This window comes from Macrobrachium nipponense, chromosome 19 (genome assembly GCF_015104395.2).
Source record: "Macrobrachium nipponense isolate FS-2020 chromosome 19, ASM1510439v2, whole genome shotgun sequence".
NCBI lineage: Eukaryota > Metazoa > Arthropoda > Malacostraca > Decapoda > Palaemonidae > Macrobrachium > Macrobrachium nipponense.
The window spans coordinates 26,117,546-26,139,708 of NC_061088.1; the positions used below are offsets into that span (position 1 = coordinate 26,117,546).

The 22,163-nt window shown below is 36.3% G+C and overlaps 1 protein-coding gene across 2 annotated transcripts in view; it reads right to left on the reverse strand.

The window, feature by feature from the left end:
• LOC135212782 (melanopsin-like) overlaps nt 1-22,163 on the reverse strand; it is a 230,267-nt gene that overhangs the window by 23,241 nt on the left and 184,863 nt on the right. For both annotated transcript variants that reach the window (XM_064246563.1, XM_064246558.1), the window contains exons 6-8: nt 19,011-19,139; nt 16,744-16,919; nt 6,587-6,686 (exon numbers count right to left, since the gene is read on the reverse strand). In XM_064246563.1, the coding sequence (XP_064102633.1) occupies nt 6,587-6,686; nt 16,744-16,919; nt 19,011-19,139 (405 nt within the window). The remainder of the gene's footprint in view (nt 1-6,586; nt 6,687-16,743; nt 16,920-19,010; nt 19,140-22,163) is intronic.

Below are 22,163 nucleotides of genomic sequence, written 5' to 3' on the forward strand. Positions count from 1 at the left end.
TTTGCAATTGCTTTCCATTACATCACGTATATTAGTTTCAAAGTTATAGTTCCACAGACAAAGGAGATAGATATCTGTGAATTGTGGAGGTTGACAACGCCAGGGGCTCTAGAATCCTGCCATTGGTAATCAAACACTTACGGTAAGCCAGCCCTATCCAGGAGTTGGAATTCGATTGCATGTGGTCAGCTCTTCAAAGGATTTTCCTGAACTTGATGTCTAAACTATTACCCCATTAAACTTTCAACAGATTTAGAATCTCTCTCTCTCTCTCTCTCTCTCTCTCTCTCTCTCTCTCTCTCAGCTTAGTCAGTTTTACTGTAGGTACTAGAAGTTTCAAAAATGCTTTTTGGGGTTCTCATGGAAGAATAACTGGCCATTTCACATCTTTATGTATGGAATGCTGCCAGAGGTCAGAGGAATGGTAATAGATGTAAATGTATAGTTACGGAGCGAGTAGGTAAAAGCTTCACTGACGTTCCTGGATTTGAAAGGATCCATGGGTTCGCGCCCTGGTCCAGGCAAGTCTATTATCGAGAAAAAATTCCCCTTCGGTTAAGCATATATGAAAATATATTAATTCCGAGGTCGAGCGAATTAGATATTAAAGGACATTGTAGCTCGATATATGTATATGAATCACGGAAATGTGATATGACTTATATATATATATATATATATATATATATATATATATATATATGTATATATATTTCCAATGCAGCGCTAAGGAACGCGTGCTTGAGAATTATCACAAAATCCACGTAAGAAGATGAGTGAAAACCGGGACTTTGAATAAGTACTTTCACAAATATATATATAATATATATATATATTATATATAAAAATATATATATATATATATATATATATGTATATCATATTATATATATATACCACGATATATATTATATATATATTTAAATATACATTAATATTATTATATATAATATTATATATATATATATTACATATATATTATATATAATATATTATATATATATATATATATATATATGATATATATATATATATTATATATATATATCTATATATATATATATATATATATATATATATATATATATATATATACTATAGACTATATATTATATATATGTTTGTGTTTGTGTATTTGTGTGCGTACGTTCCTATGTGTACACGTACATACAATATATGCTTAAACGACATTATTATGGTAAAAAGTGCCTTCTCGCGGTGGACCGCAGCGCTTTTCCCCGCGGGACAAATCTCCATTAATGCCGAGCATCGTCTTGCGTGTACGTCACCTTTTATCTTGCTCGATGGATGTCTTCATTTCCCGGGTTTCCTTTTATCTTTTAAAAGGTTCTTTCAACTTCAAAACTATTCCTTTGGGGGAAAGTGAGAGAGAGAGAGAGAGAGAGAGAGTGGTGAAAATTGTTCACTTTTGCGGTAGGAATATTCTTTAAGTAATCCAGTTTTTCACATTAGTTTAATTAATTCCTTGTAATAGACCATGAGGGGGGTTAAGTGCCGTCTGTGCACTTCATCCGGTGTACTGTAGGCATTACTACATCAGGTTCTTTGCAACGTCGTTTCGGCTCCTAGCTACAACCCCTCTCTTTCCATTTACTGTACCTCCGTTCATATTTCCACCTTCTCTTAACAATTCGGTCTTAGTGCAACTGCGAGATCTTCCTCCTGTTACACCTTTCCTAATCAATTTCCCTTTGAATGACTTCATAGCTCCCAGCGCTTGGCCTTTGGGTTAAACGCTATATTCCAGTAATATGAAAGCAGACAGGAAAGTTTTCCATTGAAATATGACAACAGTATGGGGTTGAGTTGAATATAGAATTTAGGCCAAAGGCCAAGCACTGGGATCTATGAGGTCATTCCTGGGCTGAAACGGAAATTGACAGTAAAAGATTTGGAAGGTGTAACAGGAGGAAAACCTCGCAGTTGCACTATGAACCAAGTGTTAGGAGAGGGTGGAAGGTAAGATGAAGAAAGTGAATATGAAAGGAGGTACAGAAAAAGGAACGAAGGGTGTTGCAGCTAGGGGCCGAAGGCACGCTGCAAAGAACCTTAAGTAATGCCTACAGTGCATTGCAAGAGGTCTAACCCCCTACGGAGGACTACAGTATGGAGAACTGATAACTTGAGTGGAGTATCGCAAACCACTGACACGGCAATTAGTAGTTATACTCTGTTTTTTTCCATCTGTCCATCCGCCTTTGGTGTTTGCGTATGGTAACACTGCGTCCCGGGCTTTAGATAATTACATTCAACAATGATAATAATATCCTATTTCAAATATTAACGGTGTAATTAGCATACAGTAATTTATTAACATAATTTTCTGTTGCAAATGTACACCCAGATATCCTTTTAATTACCTAAAACTTACACATAGCGTAATTATTTAAAGCCCGGGACGCAGTGTTACCATGCGAAAACACCACAGGTAGATGGACAGATGGAAAAAACACAGAGTATAGTTGTTGTGGAGTTCCGTAGCTTAAAGAATGAGTGGCTGAACAAGTGAGAACTGCTAGAGAACAGATGTAACGACCATACTGGTTATTTTCGTGAAGTAAACACTCACTTTGGCGCCATTAACTCATCAGAATAAAATAGGATTGTCTCAGATTTTTTTAAATTGTCCAGTTATCTCCATCTCTTGTTGGTGATTGCTTCTGATGTGGTATAAGCCTCGTTTTCATTTTAAATTTGATTTTGTATACGCACATATATACGTATTTATATAAAATTATAATCATGTACATATATATATATATATATATATATATATATATATATGTGTGTGTGTGTTGTGTGTGTGTGTATAGTACATAAATATATATTTTATAAGATATATATATATGTTGTGTGGTGTGTGTGTGTGTGTGTGTGTAGTACATAGATATAATATATATATATATATATAAATAGATATATATATATATTTATATATATATATAAATTATGAAATTAATATATATATACATATATATATATATATATATATATATATATATATATCTAAATATATATATGTATATTTTATATATATATATATATATTTTATATATAATAATATATATCTATATATATATATATACATATAGATACTATAGACTATAATATATATATATATATATATATATATATTATAATATATAAATTTTATATATATATATATATTATATATATATATATATATAATATATATATATGTATATACACGAATAATATATAATATTATATATATATTATATATATATTATATATAACTATTTATTAAATATATTATTACGTATATTATAATATATTATATATATGTGTGTGTGTGTGGTAGAATTATCTACTGGTCATTTTTACCAGATACATATGAAATTTTAATCGCTACAATGCCCTCTTAACTTCTAAAATTTTTTGCTCTTTTTTTTTGGAATTTTTTTGGATACACTTGTACTGAAAAAAAAACAGAGCAAAGAATTTGAGAAGTTAAGAGGGCATTGTGGCTATTACAATCTCATGAATATATTTTATATAATAATTAATGTTGGCGTTACGGTTACCTCCACTTGAAAAACGTCATGTGATATCCTGGTTTATTTATATTTCTGTTAAACACCCGATCCAAGCCATAGGAAATCTCTCCCCGCCCAACACCCCCCCACCCCACCACTCTCTCTCTCTCTCTCTCTCTCTCTCTCTCTGTCTCCATAATTTAGATTAACCCGTATTCTCATCTTTTTCGACAGTGGCCATAATTTTTTCGTCTCATGACCTTGACTTACTACAGTTTTAACTCTCTCTCTCTCTCTCTCTCTCTCTCTCTTTGCAATTTCTGCCTGTCCCATCATAAATGTGGTCTATTGTAAGTCAATATTCCAAGGGCGCAGCTCCTTATTGAGGCTTTTGTTCCCGAGAATCGAGCGTTTCGTACCGCGGCTCGAGTGGAATATCTAGGGAGTTTCTTGGGCGTCGTCGGGATACTAGGTCATAAGTGATGTGATCTTGAGCGGAATGCAGACATACGTATTCCTGGCTGGAATGTTAATATTATTCTGTCTACAATTCCCTTTGGGGCATGCACACACTACACACAGACGCATAGTACATACAAACACTTGTATACTGTATGTATGCAATTATATATATATATATTATATATATATATATATATATAATATATACATACGTGTGTGTATGCATGTATATACTTACACTTTAAGGTCAGTTTCCGTTGCTCGGCGTTTGTACCTCGCTTGTCAGCGACAATGAGGAATTTCGAACTCTAGGCAGAGCTGCGTAAATCTATCTGTCCCCTTAATATTAATCTAAAAAACTTTGATATATATATATATATATATATATATATATATATATATATATACATATATAATACAATTTCTCTGGAGAGCCCATACTATCAGCTAGCTTCATTGATTAAAATAGTTCGCTACAGCGTTGACAGATTTTGAGTTTTTGTGAAAAGTTGTGAGCAGAGAAGTTTGTTATTAATCTGAAGAAAAACTTCTGATTGGCCAAATTGGTGAGGCTAGTAAAACACGTGACAAGAATTAGGTGGGTCTCATTTTAACTTTCCTTCATTGTTTTGAAAATAATCTCGTTGTTGTTAGTACTTTGGTTTCATTGCAAGGAGATCATGTACTGCATTTTTTAAAATTAGCTTTATTGTTATTGGCTGATGCATTGCATTTTGTCACGTGCATGTGTAGTATACACATAAAATATATATATATATATATATATATATATATATATATATAATTTATAATATAATATATAATTTATGTGTATACATACACATGCACGTGACAAAATCATATATGAAAATAGAATTAGAAATATAAATAAGATTAAAAGTTTGACTAAAGACCTAGTACGAAGCACTTTTCCAGTGTTGCAAATACATCTTCGGGGTCCCTGGAGATGTGTACTTAATTCTTGGAAGTGTTTGGTACATGCTCTGGAATTTTACACCTTTCCAGTGTCTATATGTCTATCTATTATATTTATGTATATTTTTGCTGTCTGTAGCAAATATTCTACGAGCACTCAACGCCGCCTTTAGCCTTGCCATACTCCAGCCCCTAGGTAGCCTATCTCACAAATACCCCTTGTTTTAAGTATGTAGAATAAAGGTACATACCTTGGTCCGAGCTTCGAGACGGCTAATAATGCTCACTTAAGGGCCCTATACACTGTCCGAGCTTCGAGACGGCTAATAATGCTCACTTAAGGGCCCTATACACTGTCCGAGCTTCGAGACGGCTAATAATGCTCACTTAAGGGCCCCATACACTGTCCGAGCTTCGAGACGGCTAATAATGCTCACTTAAGGGCCCCATGCACCGAATGCCTGTGTCGTTCACAAATACATTGTGTATGGGCTTGTCTGAAAGCAAAAGTGGTAGAGTTTCGTGATCTGAACGATCTCAGCGGAAATCTGTCATGAATAGGTTGCTGGCTTGCGACTTATGTCTGTCAATGTATGTGTTTGTCTGCCCATATAACACTATCGCGCGCGTCTCTTCTAGAGATGATGTCATGACTTCCTGAGACCAAAACTTTGTTCAGACTGGAATCGGTGCGGAGACCGTTCACACTGTCTGAATAGCGTGTGTTTGTCGAAAACGACAATCGTTCAGACAATCGTTCAGTGTATGGGGGGCCTTAGGGATGGAACTTGCTGTTAGACCGTCGCTTACGTTGTCCTCATATGGTAATGTTACACTTAAAACTAAATGTGCAAAACATACATCAAAGTTAACATTTATTTAAATAAAGAAGCTACTGTGGCGATACTTCACGGGTTAAAATGTAGTAATTAATGAATAAAATTAACCAAAGAATGATAGGCCATTTAAAATTTCTCAAATTACGACGTCACATACGAATTTAATAAGCACTTTAGTACTATTGAAGAAAATTGAAGCTCTGTAGAAGGTTTTGCTGTAGTAAGTATAGTAGTTCAAAATGATATTAGAATACGCTAATTTTTTAAAATCTGCCAGCCTATATTTTTTAAAAATCATTCGTATTTAAAAGTAAAAGGAAATATTGCATATGTCCACAATTAATGTATATTGACTGAAATTAATTTGTAATAAACTTATTTACTTCAGAAAGCAAACAAAACAAGCTTCAGGTATTTCACATTATCATTTGGAGAGTTTTAGGTGACACTTTAACATTTGGAGAATTTTAGGTGACTTTAACATTTAGAGGATTTTGGGTGACAATTTAACCTTTGGAAAATTTTAGGTGACACTAACATTTGGAGAATTTTAGGTAACACTAACATTTGGAGAATTTTAGGTGACAATTTAACCTTTGGAAAACTTTTGGTGACAATTTAACCTTTGGAAAACTTTTTGGTGACACGACTCTTTAACATTTGGAGAATTTTAGATGACAATTTAACCTTTGGAAAATTTTAGGTAACAATTTAACATTTGGAGAATATTAGGTGACATTTTTAACATTTGGAGAATTTTAGGTGACCCTTTAGCATTTGGAGAATTTTAAGTGACACTTTAACATTTGGAGAATTTTAGGTGACACTAACCTTCGGGTATTTGCGTGTAGTCCCCATACGTTGCCCACATGCATACTATGGCGTAGGGCATCCAGCCGAGGACGTAGCCAATTGCCACCACCACTGACATCTGTTGGCAGGAGAAATTATGGTCAGGTATTTATAGGTACGAGTTAGTGTGTGTGTGTGTGTGAGAGAGAGAGAGAGGTGTACGGTGGAATATGTATACTATATGTGTATATTTATAATGTATGTATTTATGTATATGTACGCGCTCACACACACACATAATTCACAGGTACAGCGTGCACCAGCGTGTGTATGTGTGCTTATATTAGTCCTCACGAGTGCTGTACCTATTTCATATATTATTATTATTATTATTAGTATTGTATAGACGTTTTATTGCACCTTTTATTTAGCATCTTACGTTTATCTGTATTATATTGTCAATGGAGATGGTGAGGATGGAACATTGTAATCCGAAAGTTAGTGAAGAAATAGGTATTTACCGCTTAACTAACTTAACAGTTTCTCCGTTTGAAAAATATTCTTGATTTGTATAGGAATTTTCGGTGATTTTACTCATTTTTATGGTCTATAACTTTAGGTGCATTGTTAAAATATGAATTTCCTTTTATTTTTCTTGTCTTATTCTTGATAATCAGACAGCTCGCTTTGGCGACCTTCGTGACTTACATACATACATACATACATACTACATACATATGTAAACATTCATGTCTTACATTTAGCTATCCACAACTCATCACACAAGGGAAGAAAAAGGTGAGAATGTTTATATTCGTCTCCAGTTTAATGAACGAGATCTTTACTCCATCTCGAGAAGTCCAATACGATGCCGAATCTTGCTAGCGGGCAGATAAGTAATTTGTCGTATACGTCAGCAGAGTTCCCTGGAGGGGGTCTATTCATTTTCATTCATCTATTCATACCAGATCTTTAAATATCACCGACAGATGTCAGTTGAATTCCACGAAGAGGTGAGATACAGGCGAAGTTATTGCTGATTAGATTTTATTATGGGTGAAAAGTGACGGGCATAAAAAAAGACGAAACTGGGATTCTAGAGCTTCAGGACGTTACGTACCGTCCGGAAGCTCTGGCTAGGAACTTTCATTTTGCATATATGAGGGCCAATGGCGAGAAGTCTGATTTAGTGTTTCTTACGCAAATAATATTGTTTCCTACAGAGACAAATATATGGATACACTGTTATATATATTATATAATGTATATATATGTATATTATATGTATATATATACATATACATACATACATTAAGCTACAAATGTCCTTTAATATCCAATTCACTCTACCTCGGTATTAATATATTCTCACATATGTTAACCGAAGGGGAATTTTTTAGATGATAATAATTATCGTCCTCTCGTGGATTCGAACCAGTGCACAGAGGAGAAATCAGGACTTCAGTGCGTTACCGACTCTGCCAACAAGCGAGGTATAAGTTGATACCGATTCCGACCTTACAAATCACAGTCGAAGTCGGGTATTTGTAATTGGAATCGATCTCCAACCGCCTTTGCCATGCTAACAAAGTCGAACGTTTGCCGCACATGTATACATACATAGTACACACACACACACACACACACACACATATATATATATATATATATATATATATATATATTATAAAGAATCACTCCATTTCAAAATCAATTCCTTTGTTGTCGTTGGAGTGGAATAGGCGCTTTCAGAAAGCTCTCAAGCTTAGTAAGCAATTTCCAACGAGTATTTGTAGAATGTAATATCAGACTTTCATTTTCACTCGGAGAGATGATCCTCTTGGAGGCATTTTAATATCCAGGATCTCTTTATGATAGAATCAGTCCTTTATTACTGCGCGTCGTAAAGGAAAAAGAAATGAATTGAAATGCCATCTTCCTCACTAGATTGCCAGCTTGGATTTCTGTCGTAAGATTCAGTGTTTCATTTCGTCTGATCGATGTCAAGTTATTCCTTAGACATCAAGAGTTCGGACTATTTCATTATCTCTTAACTTTGGCCTTTTTAAGTTTGTATCGACTGTTTAATTTGAGTGAAGCTATGCGGAAATGACATCGTTCAGGAAGCTAATCATTACAGTGAGATTCTGGCTAAATCGTTGTTGTAAATGAAGCCGTGACATAGTATAGCAGCACGGGCTCTTGCGTCTGGAAATGACGTACGTATAGCGGTTAACTAAAGGTCGTACTCTTCAAGGCCTAGACCTTAGTATTATCTAGAGCTTGGGTTCTGTGGACTAGTATGGACCCTAGTTACTAGACTATAAGGACTTAAAAAGCCCTTGAAACAGACGGTTTGCAGAGTCAGGATATCAATCCCCAGTCGACATTACAAGAATTTGTCTGACTCTGACCAGTACTTGGAAAGGTGACCAACAGTGAATTTCGAGACAGATGCTTCATAAAATTCCGTTTCCATCAGTGTAACCGATGAGCCGTTAGAAGCGGTAAAAGAAAAAAAAACGAAGACGGAAGAGCAGATACATAACGTTTAGGTATATCAAAATAAGCGACACTCGACGGAGTCACGGCAATACTTGTAAGTAATATTAGTTTTGCGTAATTGAGTTCCTATGTAATGCCATTACTCTAACGTAAGCTTTACGTAATCTATACTGATTCCTGTTTCCGCTGTCGGGTTATACTTATTGGAAGAGGCAGCTACTTAATCTGGGAGACATCCACGACCTTGGAAGACTACGTAACTCCAGTTCGTAATACCAAAGATTTCCGCCTAATAAGCGAATGTTGGCAGGAGCAATGTGCGTGTTATGTGAACGCCAATTCTCTCTCTCTCTCTCTCTCTCTCTCTCATACCGCTGCTCTAGAATATTGCGGCCATCTTTTAAAATCATCCCGTAACCGTCATGGATCAAATCTGGCATGAGCAATTTGTGTAATTATAGTCTCTGCTTCATTTGTCACTTCCATTTTATAGTCATTTGCGTTCCAATGACGAGAGGATCTCTAACCGTAAGCGCATACTTTATATTGAGTTCTATTTTTTTGTTCTATCATTATCTGTCACTGTTCCGTTAGGCCCAAGGGAGTAATCCCAACTCTTTTGAAGGGGCCTTGTGCTACCGGATTTGTCGGTTAAGTGAGAGCTGTTCTGTGTCTACCAATGTCATCTTACAATATATTGTCGTCTTTGCTGCAGTTTATTCTATCTCATTTTATCTTACTCGGTTTATTTGCCTTTTAAAATATTTTCTTTCGTTCTACTCTGAAAAATCTCGATTCATCAAACGTATACAGATGTTTTAGTATCGAACGAGTATGGTAACTTTTTATTTTTTATTCTTAAGAGCAAAGGGTGATAGATCGGATAACCTAATGCCCTTTTCTAGCCCAGGCCTGACAAAAGGGCAAGGAAAAACACGAAATCATGAATTATCTTATGATTATACGAACAGTATATTTTTTATGCTTATCAGTTTCAATATTCTTTCCATGGTAAACACGCTCCCTCTTTCGCTACCACGTCCTTTTTTTACCAAACGGGAAGACGTAATATTATTATAATCTCCCATGAATATTTTCGTGGCGACAGGAATGTTCCTCTGCTTCCCTTAGGAGGTCGGGTTCGTTTCCTCCATTAAAATTCATAACTCGTTTTTCCAGGTCCCATTCCTCTTCCCCGTATTCCCCTGGATACGAGTATCAGGTATTGGGGCTTAGGAAGCGCAGGCAGGGTGTGTTGTTCCTTCTGCGCACACACAAACACACACACATTCTCTATATACACACACGTATGTATGGTTGGCTCCAGAGAAAAACATCACAAAGGCCATTGACACTTCATAGTTAATTGCAGGATGCTGGATGAACCTCCTTTGTTGGAAACTTGCTCTAAATGAGCCTCGTCGTCCTTTCCTTTGCGTTGTCGCTTTCACTCCATCTGTTCATCACTTTCTAAGTCTTTCTGTCCTCTTCCCGCCCGACACCTCTGCACTACACTCTCCTCACCATCCCATCATCCGCCATTCTTTGTGCACGGTCAAATTACTTCAAAATGCTCTGAAGATCTGATCTATCACCCAAGGTACTCTTTTTACCGCTTTCTCCACCTTTTCGCCTTGTCATTCACGCATTTTAATATTTTTTGCACCACAAAGTTCATCTCGACGGCTTCAGCCATTTTCCTCTCATTAGCATTCAGTGTAGTAAACATTCTACTTCCGTACAGGACAGTTGGCTCAGGAGTCTCAGCACATTCCCACCTTAACTTCCAAATACACACGTTATGGTATCTGTCTTCTTTACCTCTTCTGTTACTCCTCCGTTTTCTCATCCTACCATCATCCGTTTTATTAACTCCCATTCCCATATATATATATATATTCATTCATAGAATAGTCAGCTCTGGCCTTCTACCATCCTTAATAAAATTCATTGCCCTATCTTCCTGGTTTCCATTTTCTATCATAACCTGACTTGCTCACACTGATTGGCATTTTTCTGCTCTTACAAACACCTTGTTTCTTGCTAGTTTTTGCAGTTTCTCTTCACTATCTCTGGTCATTACTGCATCATCTGTAATTATAAACGACTCCACACTACGTTATTGACTCGTTTGTGTATCCCACAGCATGGCACATACATCTGAAGTTTTTGTTTTGTTTTGTTTTTAAAATATTCAAAATGTACTGAACAGCAATTAAAGGTATTGAATAGCCATGGAATCATGACACCTCTGTCTTAGACCAGTCACTATTACATCTTTGTATTTTAACACCCTCTCCAGCCAATGAAAGAACTCTCAATCCCTCTCAATAGTTTATCTTGTATACCACATACTCGACACCCTCTACATTGTCTCTCCCTTGATGCTATTATCAGCTATTTTAAGGCTATAGTATATTCCATATCCAGCTTTACTTTCAGACTGATTTAAAAGCACTTAATTCACACAACCCCTCCATATCTATACCAGCACCATTCATCCCATATAAATCCTTCTTTCTATCTTTGTTTTATTTTCTCAATCAAAACCAGCTTATACGCTATCCAGACTCACTTCGAAATACGTAGAGCTTCTCAAATCATAAGGGATCGTAGATATAGTCTAACGTGAATTAAAAAGCACCATCCTAGTCGTAGCCTAAGTTCTATACTACGACACCCAAGTTCCTTCTCTCATTCTGAATAACACTTAAGACATTATATTGCGGTGTGTACATATTGAACATCTATAAATAATGTGAACTTAATATCAATGCGAATGGCGGACTCGTTATTCCTAGCGTGAATTGTCTGAGATCGGCGTTAGCATCTCTAGTATTTCGTAACTCTCATCTAAAGGACACCATAAGAAATTCTCCTTATTCTTAGATGTGCATATTTCCTAAAGGAATTTCCCTAAATGAACTCTTGAGAGGGAAGGAATTTTTGAGTGGCTTAGACCTACGACTCTCCTTGGAGATCCGTAGGGACAGCCACTCGCGACAGTCTCTAACGGTCTAACCAACACCAAACTGTTCGACTAACTATCGAATCAACAAACAACCGACGACCGGTACTTAAGCACTATCACATATACTTACGATCTAATACATGAAATACCCAAACGCAACGCTTTTCATAACTAAATACAGATTCAACAAAACATATTACCTTTCTTTCACACAGTACGCATTTCTGTTCTTCGTAAATGAGGCAAATATACAAACTTACAACTTGCAGCAAAGTACAATCTCTGTAGTAGAAGTTTCGACATACGCCTTCAGTGGTATACTAAGTGACATTATGGTTACATAATTCTTTTTGTTTCGTCTACCATTCATTTTTTTCCCTTTTACAGTGAGGCAATTATTACTCTCATCCAGACATACGATACAAACCCTGGCCAGCCACTCATTAAGACTATACCCAGTGCACCACAGCATTTCATTTGCCATTTGATCAGTTCTCGGTGTGCCACCATTCAACATCTAGTTTCCCTCCTTACGGCCTGAACAGTCACTTCCTAAACATGCTCATTCTATGATCCATTTGTATATTAACCTTCCCGTCTTTTTATGACCTGCTATCTTTTTTTCTCATTTTCATCTTGTCTATTCTGTGCAGTCTTCTGTCATGTCATTGCACCTCTAATAATTTTTTTTCTTTATAAACTACACATTTGCACATCCCATCACTTCTTGTTTATATTCCCTCATTCTACCGCCCTACGTGCAGAAGCAGTCTCTGCTGACCCAGTTTTGAAGTTTGACAAACTTCTCATGAACTCCGCCATCGCCATTTCAGTAACCCCAGCCCACATTCCCTCGCATTAAATTCCATTATCGTAATTCCGCAGACAGCTATGTTTTCGCCCCTTCCCTCTAGCTTAAATTTATATCTAAACTTGAGCATCACAGGGATAATGATCAAATTGCAATCACTATTGTTTTCACTATCATAGCATTCATCGAAGCCCCTCTATCCAAGCTATACTAATATTATAATCTAGGAAATTATTTCTGCAACGTGTTCGCTTTCCTAAGTACATTTGTGAACACATTTTGTTTAAAAACCATTCCCTTCCAAGACCCATGATCTATGAAAAAAATCCACGAAACTTTCCTTTCAAATCTACTCCAGGATCTCCCTATCCACCTACAAAGTCATCTTTTTCTCTGACCTCCCTTTGTATTTAAGTCGCCTAGCACAATCATCCTTCATATTCGCAGAACCCAGCCAGGCACAAATACCACATTAGTACTAGTTCTTTCATTCACCCGAAGAGTTCTCCAGACACAATAAGTACTATATTTCTGGTGATAGAAGTTCACTCTCGACGTGGTTCGGAAGTCACGTAAAGCCGTTGGTCCCGTTGCTTGTGCCATGCAACGTAAAAACGCCATACAAACAAACAAACAAACAGATAAACAATAAGTACTACTCCTTTTGTGACTCGACAGCTTTTCAGCTACTCCAGAACACAATCACTCTCTTTCTTACAAATACATGGCCACCTACTGCCCACCTTTGCAACGTGCAGTCTGCCATAGTGTGTACCAAGGCTGAGTGGTGCATATATCTGCTTATGCTCACTAGGTCTGTGGGATGCCCCTAGCCTACTGCTCATTTACTGCTGGAAATGGGTACCAGCATCTTTTGTGGTCAAGAAAAGGATGTAGAGTAAGTAACTTCATCCTTAAGAATGTGTGGCATTGACTTTTTCTATTTAATTACTTAGGTGTTTATGATTTTTGCCCTAAATGATCGCGTTTTTTTGCTGAATATAATTGGTGTGTCTATTTGCATCATGCCACTAGCCTGTAGAAAACGATGAACATTTACTTGGGTCTTGTGAGGATGATTACATTTGGCATCTATTGAATTTTGACAGTTCTTATTGTAACCATGTTTCCTTCTTTCTTCAGAATCTTTTGTCTTACATCTGCCTCCTCATTTCAAATTTACCAACAATAACATGAGTATTGTAGCTCACAGAGAGAACTCGCTCTCTCGTTCTGAAGCTCTTCTTCTTCAGGGAGCGAATTTTGTACCCTCTTTTATTCTTGGAATACGACAGCTATATGGATTCCTTCATCCCTCAATGTAGTCTTATTTGGTGGTCTGTATTATATTTCTCCGGTTGTAGCTTTATTGGTGATATGATTCTCTCTCTCTCTCTCTCTCTCTCTCTCTCTCTCTCTCTCTCTCTCTCTCAGCCGAGGAGACCGAAGAGGAGACAGAATGGGGTCGTTCTTCTGTAATTGGATTGATTCTCTGCTAGACGGGCAATTCTTCCGTCGTCCTACATTGTAGACAGAAGTTATTGGAAAGAAGAAATATTAGAACGTGAAATCTTTTTTCGGAATGGAGTTCGTGTAGAAAGGAAGAGGGTAATTGCTTTGTAATCGCCCTTTTCATTTTTGTTTTATCTCTGGAAGCTTGACAGTTTCATTGGTCAAATACACGCGGTTATATATATATTATATAATATATAACATTTTTAGTATTATATATATACATATATATATATATATATATATATAACATATATATATATATATATATATATATATATATTTAGATATATATATATGTATATATATATATATCTATATATATAACAATATATATATATATATATATATATATCTATATATATATAAATATATATATATATATATATATATATATATATATATGAGATTTAAAGCGAAACCACGGGAAAATGATAGTCAGAAATCCAAGCGCTTTCGTCTTTATTCAGACATCGTTAAGCATATATATATATATATATATATATATATATATATTATATATATATATATATATAGGTATATATATAATAAAAGGAGCTCATGAAATCGCCTTTTTCGTGGGATGCTTTTATTGGATGGAATTCTGTTGTAACAGTCGCACACATATACATATATGCCTCTATATATATATATATATATATATATATATATATATATATATATATATATATATATATATATATATATATATTTCATGAAGGCGTGACATTCCTTTGCTTACGAAAAGTGTGATGTTCAGCGTGGAAACTTTGTTTACCCAAATGATTAGGTAGGCACACGCCAGCGCGCAGGCCATTAAGAGTATATGTTAACATTGTCGCTTAGCTCGAGTCGTGAGACCGCATATTGAATCTCCAATTCTCTTTGGGGACTTCTAGAAGGTGTTGCTAGCCCCAACTGTGTTACAGGTGGGGCCATTGACACATGTTTCGTTTGTACATGCCTGTGTCTCTTGAGCTTAGACCTTTAGTGAAATAATATTTCATTCTGCTTTGGGATGTGACATACTCGGGACGTTTTGGTTCGAACCATCGCCTGAATGGTGAGTTTTGGAGACAGATATTGATTGCTGTATTTTCCTTTTTTTTCTTTATCTTTATTGTTTCATTGATTGCATTATTTTTATCTTGTACCATTTTTTTGTGTTGATGTTGTGAAAACATATGCCTAGGATTAATAGGAGATATTTATTTTTCCCACAGATGTTTCGAATCTGTGGGCATGAATAGCACCTGTGTGCCATGTTACATGTAGGACAGTTATGGACACATAAACTGAGTAGAATTTGGGTGTTGTGGTAAGTAAGTACATCTTATTTTTACCAGACCACTGAGCTGTTTAGCGACTCTCCTAGGGCTGGCCCGAAGGATTAGATATTTTTACGTAACTAGAACCAATTGGTTACCTAGCAACGGGACCTACAGCTTATTGTGGGATCCGAACCACATTATATCGAGAAATGAATTTCTATGACCAGAAATAAATTCCTCTGGTTCCATGTTTGCCGAGCCGAGAATCGAACTTCGGACCAACAGATTATTTGTTAATATACATATATTTGTATATAGTACACACACACACACACACACACACACACACACACACACACACACATATATATATATATATATATATATATATATATATATATATATATATTGCCGACTGTGCAATGAAAAATTTTGCGTCTCTGTGTGAAGTGTGTAATATTCAACAGATATATTCTACTGGCATAACGCTGCCGTTTCCATTGGACTTTTGTGCTTATGGTGTGCGCTCAGCTGAAACCCTCTATCGCGCCTTTTCATCTACACCTCGCCTTCTCGGACGCGCCATCGTAGAGACATATAGGTCCTGGACACTTCCCAGTTCTTATTTCACAAAGATGCGATTTCTGTTTCAGTGTAACTCATTTCATGTCTTTTTAATTTCTCAGTCTTTATCTCACAAGTTTCCTATTTCAGAATTTTAATTTGCGTTTGTATGGATTCAGTTTTAGTTTTCTGTAAAAGAAAACTATTGAGATGTCTTTGTCTGTCCGTCTGCACATTTTATGTCAGCCCGCTGATCTTGAAAACTACTGAAGCTAAAGGGCTGCAAATTGGCATGCTGATCATCCACCTTCCAATCATCAGACATACCAAATTGCAGACGTCTAGCCTCTGTAGTTTTTATTTAAGGTTAAAGTTAGCCATAATCATGCGTCTGGCAACGCAACAACACAGGCCACCACAGCGGGCTGAGAGTTTCATGGGCCGCGGAAGGATAGATCGATTTTCAGTGGCCTTGATTATACGACTGAAAACTCAATAGCACCGAAGAAATTTCGGTGCATTTTTGACTTGTTATATTTATATAATAGAGATCAAACCTTACCCTGACGAGTTTGTAATGGAGTCTGAGAGACCTCTGGGTATTCCTGTTCGAAGTGGCGTTCCCTGCGTCGCTCTTCCTCCGGAGGTTGGAAGGCTGCTTGTTCGAGATCCGGTTCATTTCCCACTGGTACTTGTTGGCCTGCATGACGATCAGCATGTAGCAGGTGAGGACCACAGCTGGTGGAGGAAACAACATCTTGTTACTAAGAATGCCTTATTAGATTATTTATAGATTAAGACCGAGGGATGAATATGACCGCCTTTACACTTTTGGAAGATGACATTGCTTCAAAGTTTCCCCCTGTGGTATGAGAGCACAAAAAGGCACACGTTCATGTATACACGCATATATTCGATCACTCCCGTACATACATGTACACAAAAATATAGCAACTCACGACGAGTTTATGGTTCTTCAGCGGGATTGTATGTGTAGAATTACTTCGACATATGAAGACTTCATTAAATGGTAAATAGCGAGGCACTATAATGAAAAGAGAAATAGTTAACGTTCACTAGGCAGTTCAGAATACGTATTATTTTTACACAAAGAAGCAATCAAAGATTCTAGCTACAATTAGGTATAATTAGTTAAAAGTTTGAGTACTTTTTTAGCGACGGAGTTTTGAGTGAATTGGCTGATTTTAATTAAATTTCAGGGCTGCATAAAACTGGAAGTTTAATTTCAAAACTTAATCACCTTTTTTGTTTGGTGTTTGATATTTGATGCTCATTATTTTACAAGAGCCTACAGTACTACTTAAAGGTGACTTGGTTTTTATGATACTGCTGCACGTGGATAATATAAACGCGTGTTTAAGCGCCTCAGTGGCGTGGTTGGTATGGTGCTGGCGTCCCACCTCGGTGGTCGCGGGTTCGATTCTCGGCCATTCCATTGAGGAGTGAGAGATGTGTATTTCTGGTGATAGAAGTTCACTCTCGACGTGGTTCGGAAGTCACGTAAAGCCGTTGGTCACGTTGCTGAATAACCACTGGTTCCGTGCAACGTAAAAGCACCATAAAAAAAACAAAAAACAAAACGCGTGTTTGTTTTATCTTATTTGGAGTTTTCAGGATGGTGCCAAGACCTGTCTTGTCTGATGTTCCTTAGGGTAGTATTCTGGTCCTATGTTGATTTTAGTGTAAATACTTGTGACGTGGTAGTTGCAGTAATTCGACCTTTCCTAATGATGGAAATAATGAAAGTTGGTTTAAACCTTAAGAGAGATGTGAAACATGACAGTAAGTCAATTAACTCTTTATTTCCAACACTTCTCCCTCTCTATGATTCGCTGTAGATTCGGAATATTCGGTACTTGGTATGATCTTAGACTCCAGACGTTCACTCTAAAGGTCTGAGAAAGGTATGACTAATGCTACCTTAAAAACAGATTTCATGCACTTACGGAGAAGATTACGTGTCTCGGCTCAGTTCCTCTGTCATCATTTGAATACTGATTTCCTGTGAATGCCAGCACTTTCCTATGTCAAAAATTTTAGAGCTGCTTAGGAAGAGGTGTGGCCAAAGTGCGTAGTGCGTGTTCACTTAGCAGATCGTGAACATCCACTACGAGAGGTCTTTTCATACCTTTTACTGGAAAAACTGTACTACTTGATGCCTGTGCTCCATCAGTTCGGGAAAGGCTGTAACATTAAAGATGTTGCTGTTTATAACTTTTGAATCTTACATACTGAATAAAAAGATAAGTAACTCGATGTAATAAGAACCAGTCAAACGTGAAGCATCTACTCTTAATGGCGATTAATTGGAGAGTCTCATCCAGTGACAATTTAATGTCAACCTGGATAGAAGAAAACAAGGCGCGATCTGACTTCCAGATTACTCGGGGCGCGCGCTAAAATCTGCTGTCAAATAGACAGTTGTTTCACCAACGAAAATTGAAAGAAATGCGATGTATTTTATTATAAATATTTTTTCTGTACTTTTTGCATGCGTATTATTGATATTTTTTTTTTTTTACATTTTTATTCTATTATGTCATACATATCCTATCCTAAAATACCTTTATCTTTAACTCAAAGCGAAACACTTTTTTCAGACCTTTTTAGGCTCTTCCATAGACCTTTCCTAGCTCCCTCACCCAACAACAACAACAACAATAACAAAATAGTCTGTAGGCTTACTCCCCGAGTAAGCGATATGTAAACCTACTTCCATCACGCCAAAGGGAGCTCGTTTTCCAACTTTTGGCCAAAGCTGTGCGAAATCAGACAACGGCCCTATTCCCAAATTCGCTCGTTACTCACCCAGCGGCAGGAGCAGGACGAAGATGAAAGCGCAGGTGACAAAGGACCTTCCGCTCCTGGTTGGGTCAGAAAAGGCCAGGGTGCAGCCGAATTCAAAGGTTTCGTACCGACCCCAGTGGAAGAGTGGACCTGAGTGGGATATATAATAATAATAATGATAATAATATTAATAATGATAACTTTAACTACAGTTATGATGCCATGACAACCGTAACGTTATTAAACAGAGGGACAGCGAAAGAACGAAAATAGTTAAATTGATATTAGTAATAGTTTCAATAATATCTGTTTGATAAGCATACATACACATTCATATATTTACATTTATACATATATGTATACTTTATAAAATTATATTAGATGATATAAATATGTACACAGGCGCGCGCGCGCGCGCACAAACACACACACACACAACACACACACACATATATATTATATATATATATATATATATATATATATATATATATATTGTGTGTATATACATATATATCATATAATATAATCTTATAAAGTACATATATTTATGTATATATATAGTATATGTGTGTATAAATGTATTTATTCAATATTTATATAATATATGTATGCATGTATGTGTGTATTTATGTATATGTCCGAATGCTAAGCCACGAATATCTTTTAATATAGAGTTCACTACACCTTGGCAATAACTTGCGTCTAACGGGAATTGTAAATTAATAAGTGCTTCAGCACTTGTGAGGGTTCGAACCGATGTACGGTTTGAAAATTATGATAGTGACTTTTTTTCCTCCACTGGGTTAATGGTTTAATTGTGACCCATTGCTGATCAGTTTTAGTTCCCAATATCAGTTGCAAGTTGAGCAGAGGTTGCCGGACACTCCATTTCACGAACCAATACCCGAGAAGGTTACAACCTCTCAACCCTGACGATAATTCTATATTCTTCGTAGGGGGATTATTACCGTCAGTGAAGGGTCTTTGCAGCGTGCCTTCGGTTTCTAGCAGCAACCCCAATCGTTCCTTTTATTGTACCTCCATTAATATTCTCTTTCTGCTTCCTTACTTTCCACCCTCTCCTAACAGTTGATTCATAGTGCAACTGCTTTGAGGTTTTCTTCCTGCTACAACACCTTTCAAACCTTATACTGTCAAATTCCATTTCAACGCTGAATGACCTCATAGGTCCCAGTTCTTGGCCTTTGGCCCAAATTCTGTATTCAATCAATAGTTTTATATTGTAAGTGTGTCTGCAATATAAAAATGACGCAAATTCAAGAAAAGGTTGATATGGCAAGTTCCAGCGTTAGGGACTTACTACATACAGGTTGGAGGACGCTAAGTCTGAAAATGGAATTCCTTACCCACTGACTTGAGTTGTTAAGCTTAGAAAACAGATATGGATACCATAGGGTTTTATTATTATTATTATTATTATTATTATTATTATTATTATTATTATTATTATTATTATTATTATTATTATTATTATTATTATTACTGAACATTGCAGCACGGTAGGCTTTCTTTTTATATATTATCTCTATTCTCTGTAATTGCTTCTCCTCCAGCTATACCTAATACTGAGGTCTTGGGTCCAGGGAGTAAGTTCCCTTCATCTGGAAACTTGTGCCACCCACGATAAGGAGGAACGGTTAGTGAGAAGAATAGCGAAAACATTGTAAAAAGTCTACTTGACGTGCTGATATATTGTGCTATGACATTTTTTTTAAAGAGAAGGCCCTTTCCTGTATTATTATTATTATATTATTATTATTATTATTATTATTATTATTATTATTATTATTATTATTATTATTATTAATTATTAGTTAGTTATTATTGATTGTCATTTCTGGTTTATCATTGCTTGTACAATTCTCTCTCTCTCTCTCTCTCCTCTCTCTCTCTCTCTCTCTCTCTCTCTCTCTCCAACCCTCTTTTAAACATGTTTTATTAAAGGTAATTGCAGCCTCAACTGCATTAATTCTATATAAAATTAATGCAGATGAGGCAGCAATTACTTTTAATAAGTTATTATTATTATTATTATTATTATTATTATTATTATTATTATTATTATTATTATTATTATTATTATTGGTGCACCTCGAATAACAAGAGCCTGTACTGATGCTTTTGGCTCTGACACCAATTATGATTTTGTACTTCTTTTCATTCAGCCGTCCTGATCAGTTGGTTGATTGAGTGACTGATTTTGACGTAAAGGCTCGATATATTGGCCGGACTTCAAGTTACTGATGGAAGCAGACATCCCTGACGCTAACTACCTTTGTTCAAGAAGCCACTCAAGTTTTGATACATAATCTTTGATTTGTTTTCATCCAAAATGAATAAGTAAATAGTAACATATACAGTAAGTTTTAAATTAGTTAATCATACCTTTTTATTAGCAATTGATCTCCTCACCCCTTCCCCACCCTTAACCACCGCACCCCCCTCAAAAAAACACAAAAAACAAACAAACAAACAAACAAAGGAATATAAACAGTGCCCAGGAGTTGACCGTTGTAGTGATATGCGCTGTTCACAATCAGCCCCGATTTTCATCTAGTATTTATCCATAGTCTCCCAACAGGAGTAGGTTACCGAATTGCCCACCATTCCGGCCTTCCATTATAAAGAAGTAAAGAAAAATCTCACTATTAAATAAACTATACGTGTACGTGCTTGGAACTGCCCTTGAAACAACGAGTTATTGATGGTCTGAGACTTTGAACCTCTGACATTGTGCAGTATTAAAGTAATATATAGAACGCCACGCCATCATGTAAGAGTACGGTACAGACAACCTATTATTAACTATCCCTAGGGAGATGGTGCTGTCAGTGCACCTCATGCGGTGCGCTGCAGGCATTACGTACTGTTCTTTACGGTGCCCGTTCGGCCCCTGGCGGCAACCCCTTTCATTCGTTTTGCAATACCTCTGTTCATATTCTATTCCATCTTACTTCCCACCGTCTTTTAGCTATATTGTTTCATAGGGCAACTGTGAGGTTTTCCTCTTCTTACGCATTTAAAACCTTGCTCTCAATTTACCTTTCAGCGTTGAAGGACTTATGTTTGTTGTTTTGCTTGTTTGCTTGTATGGTGTTTTAACGTTGCATGGAACCAGTGGTTATTCAGCAACGGGACCAACGGCTTTAC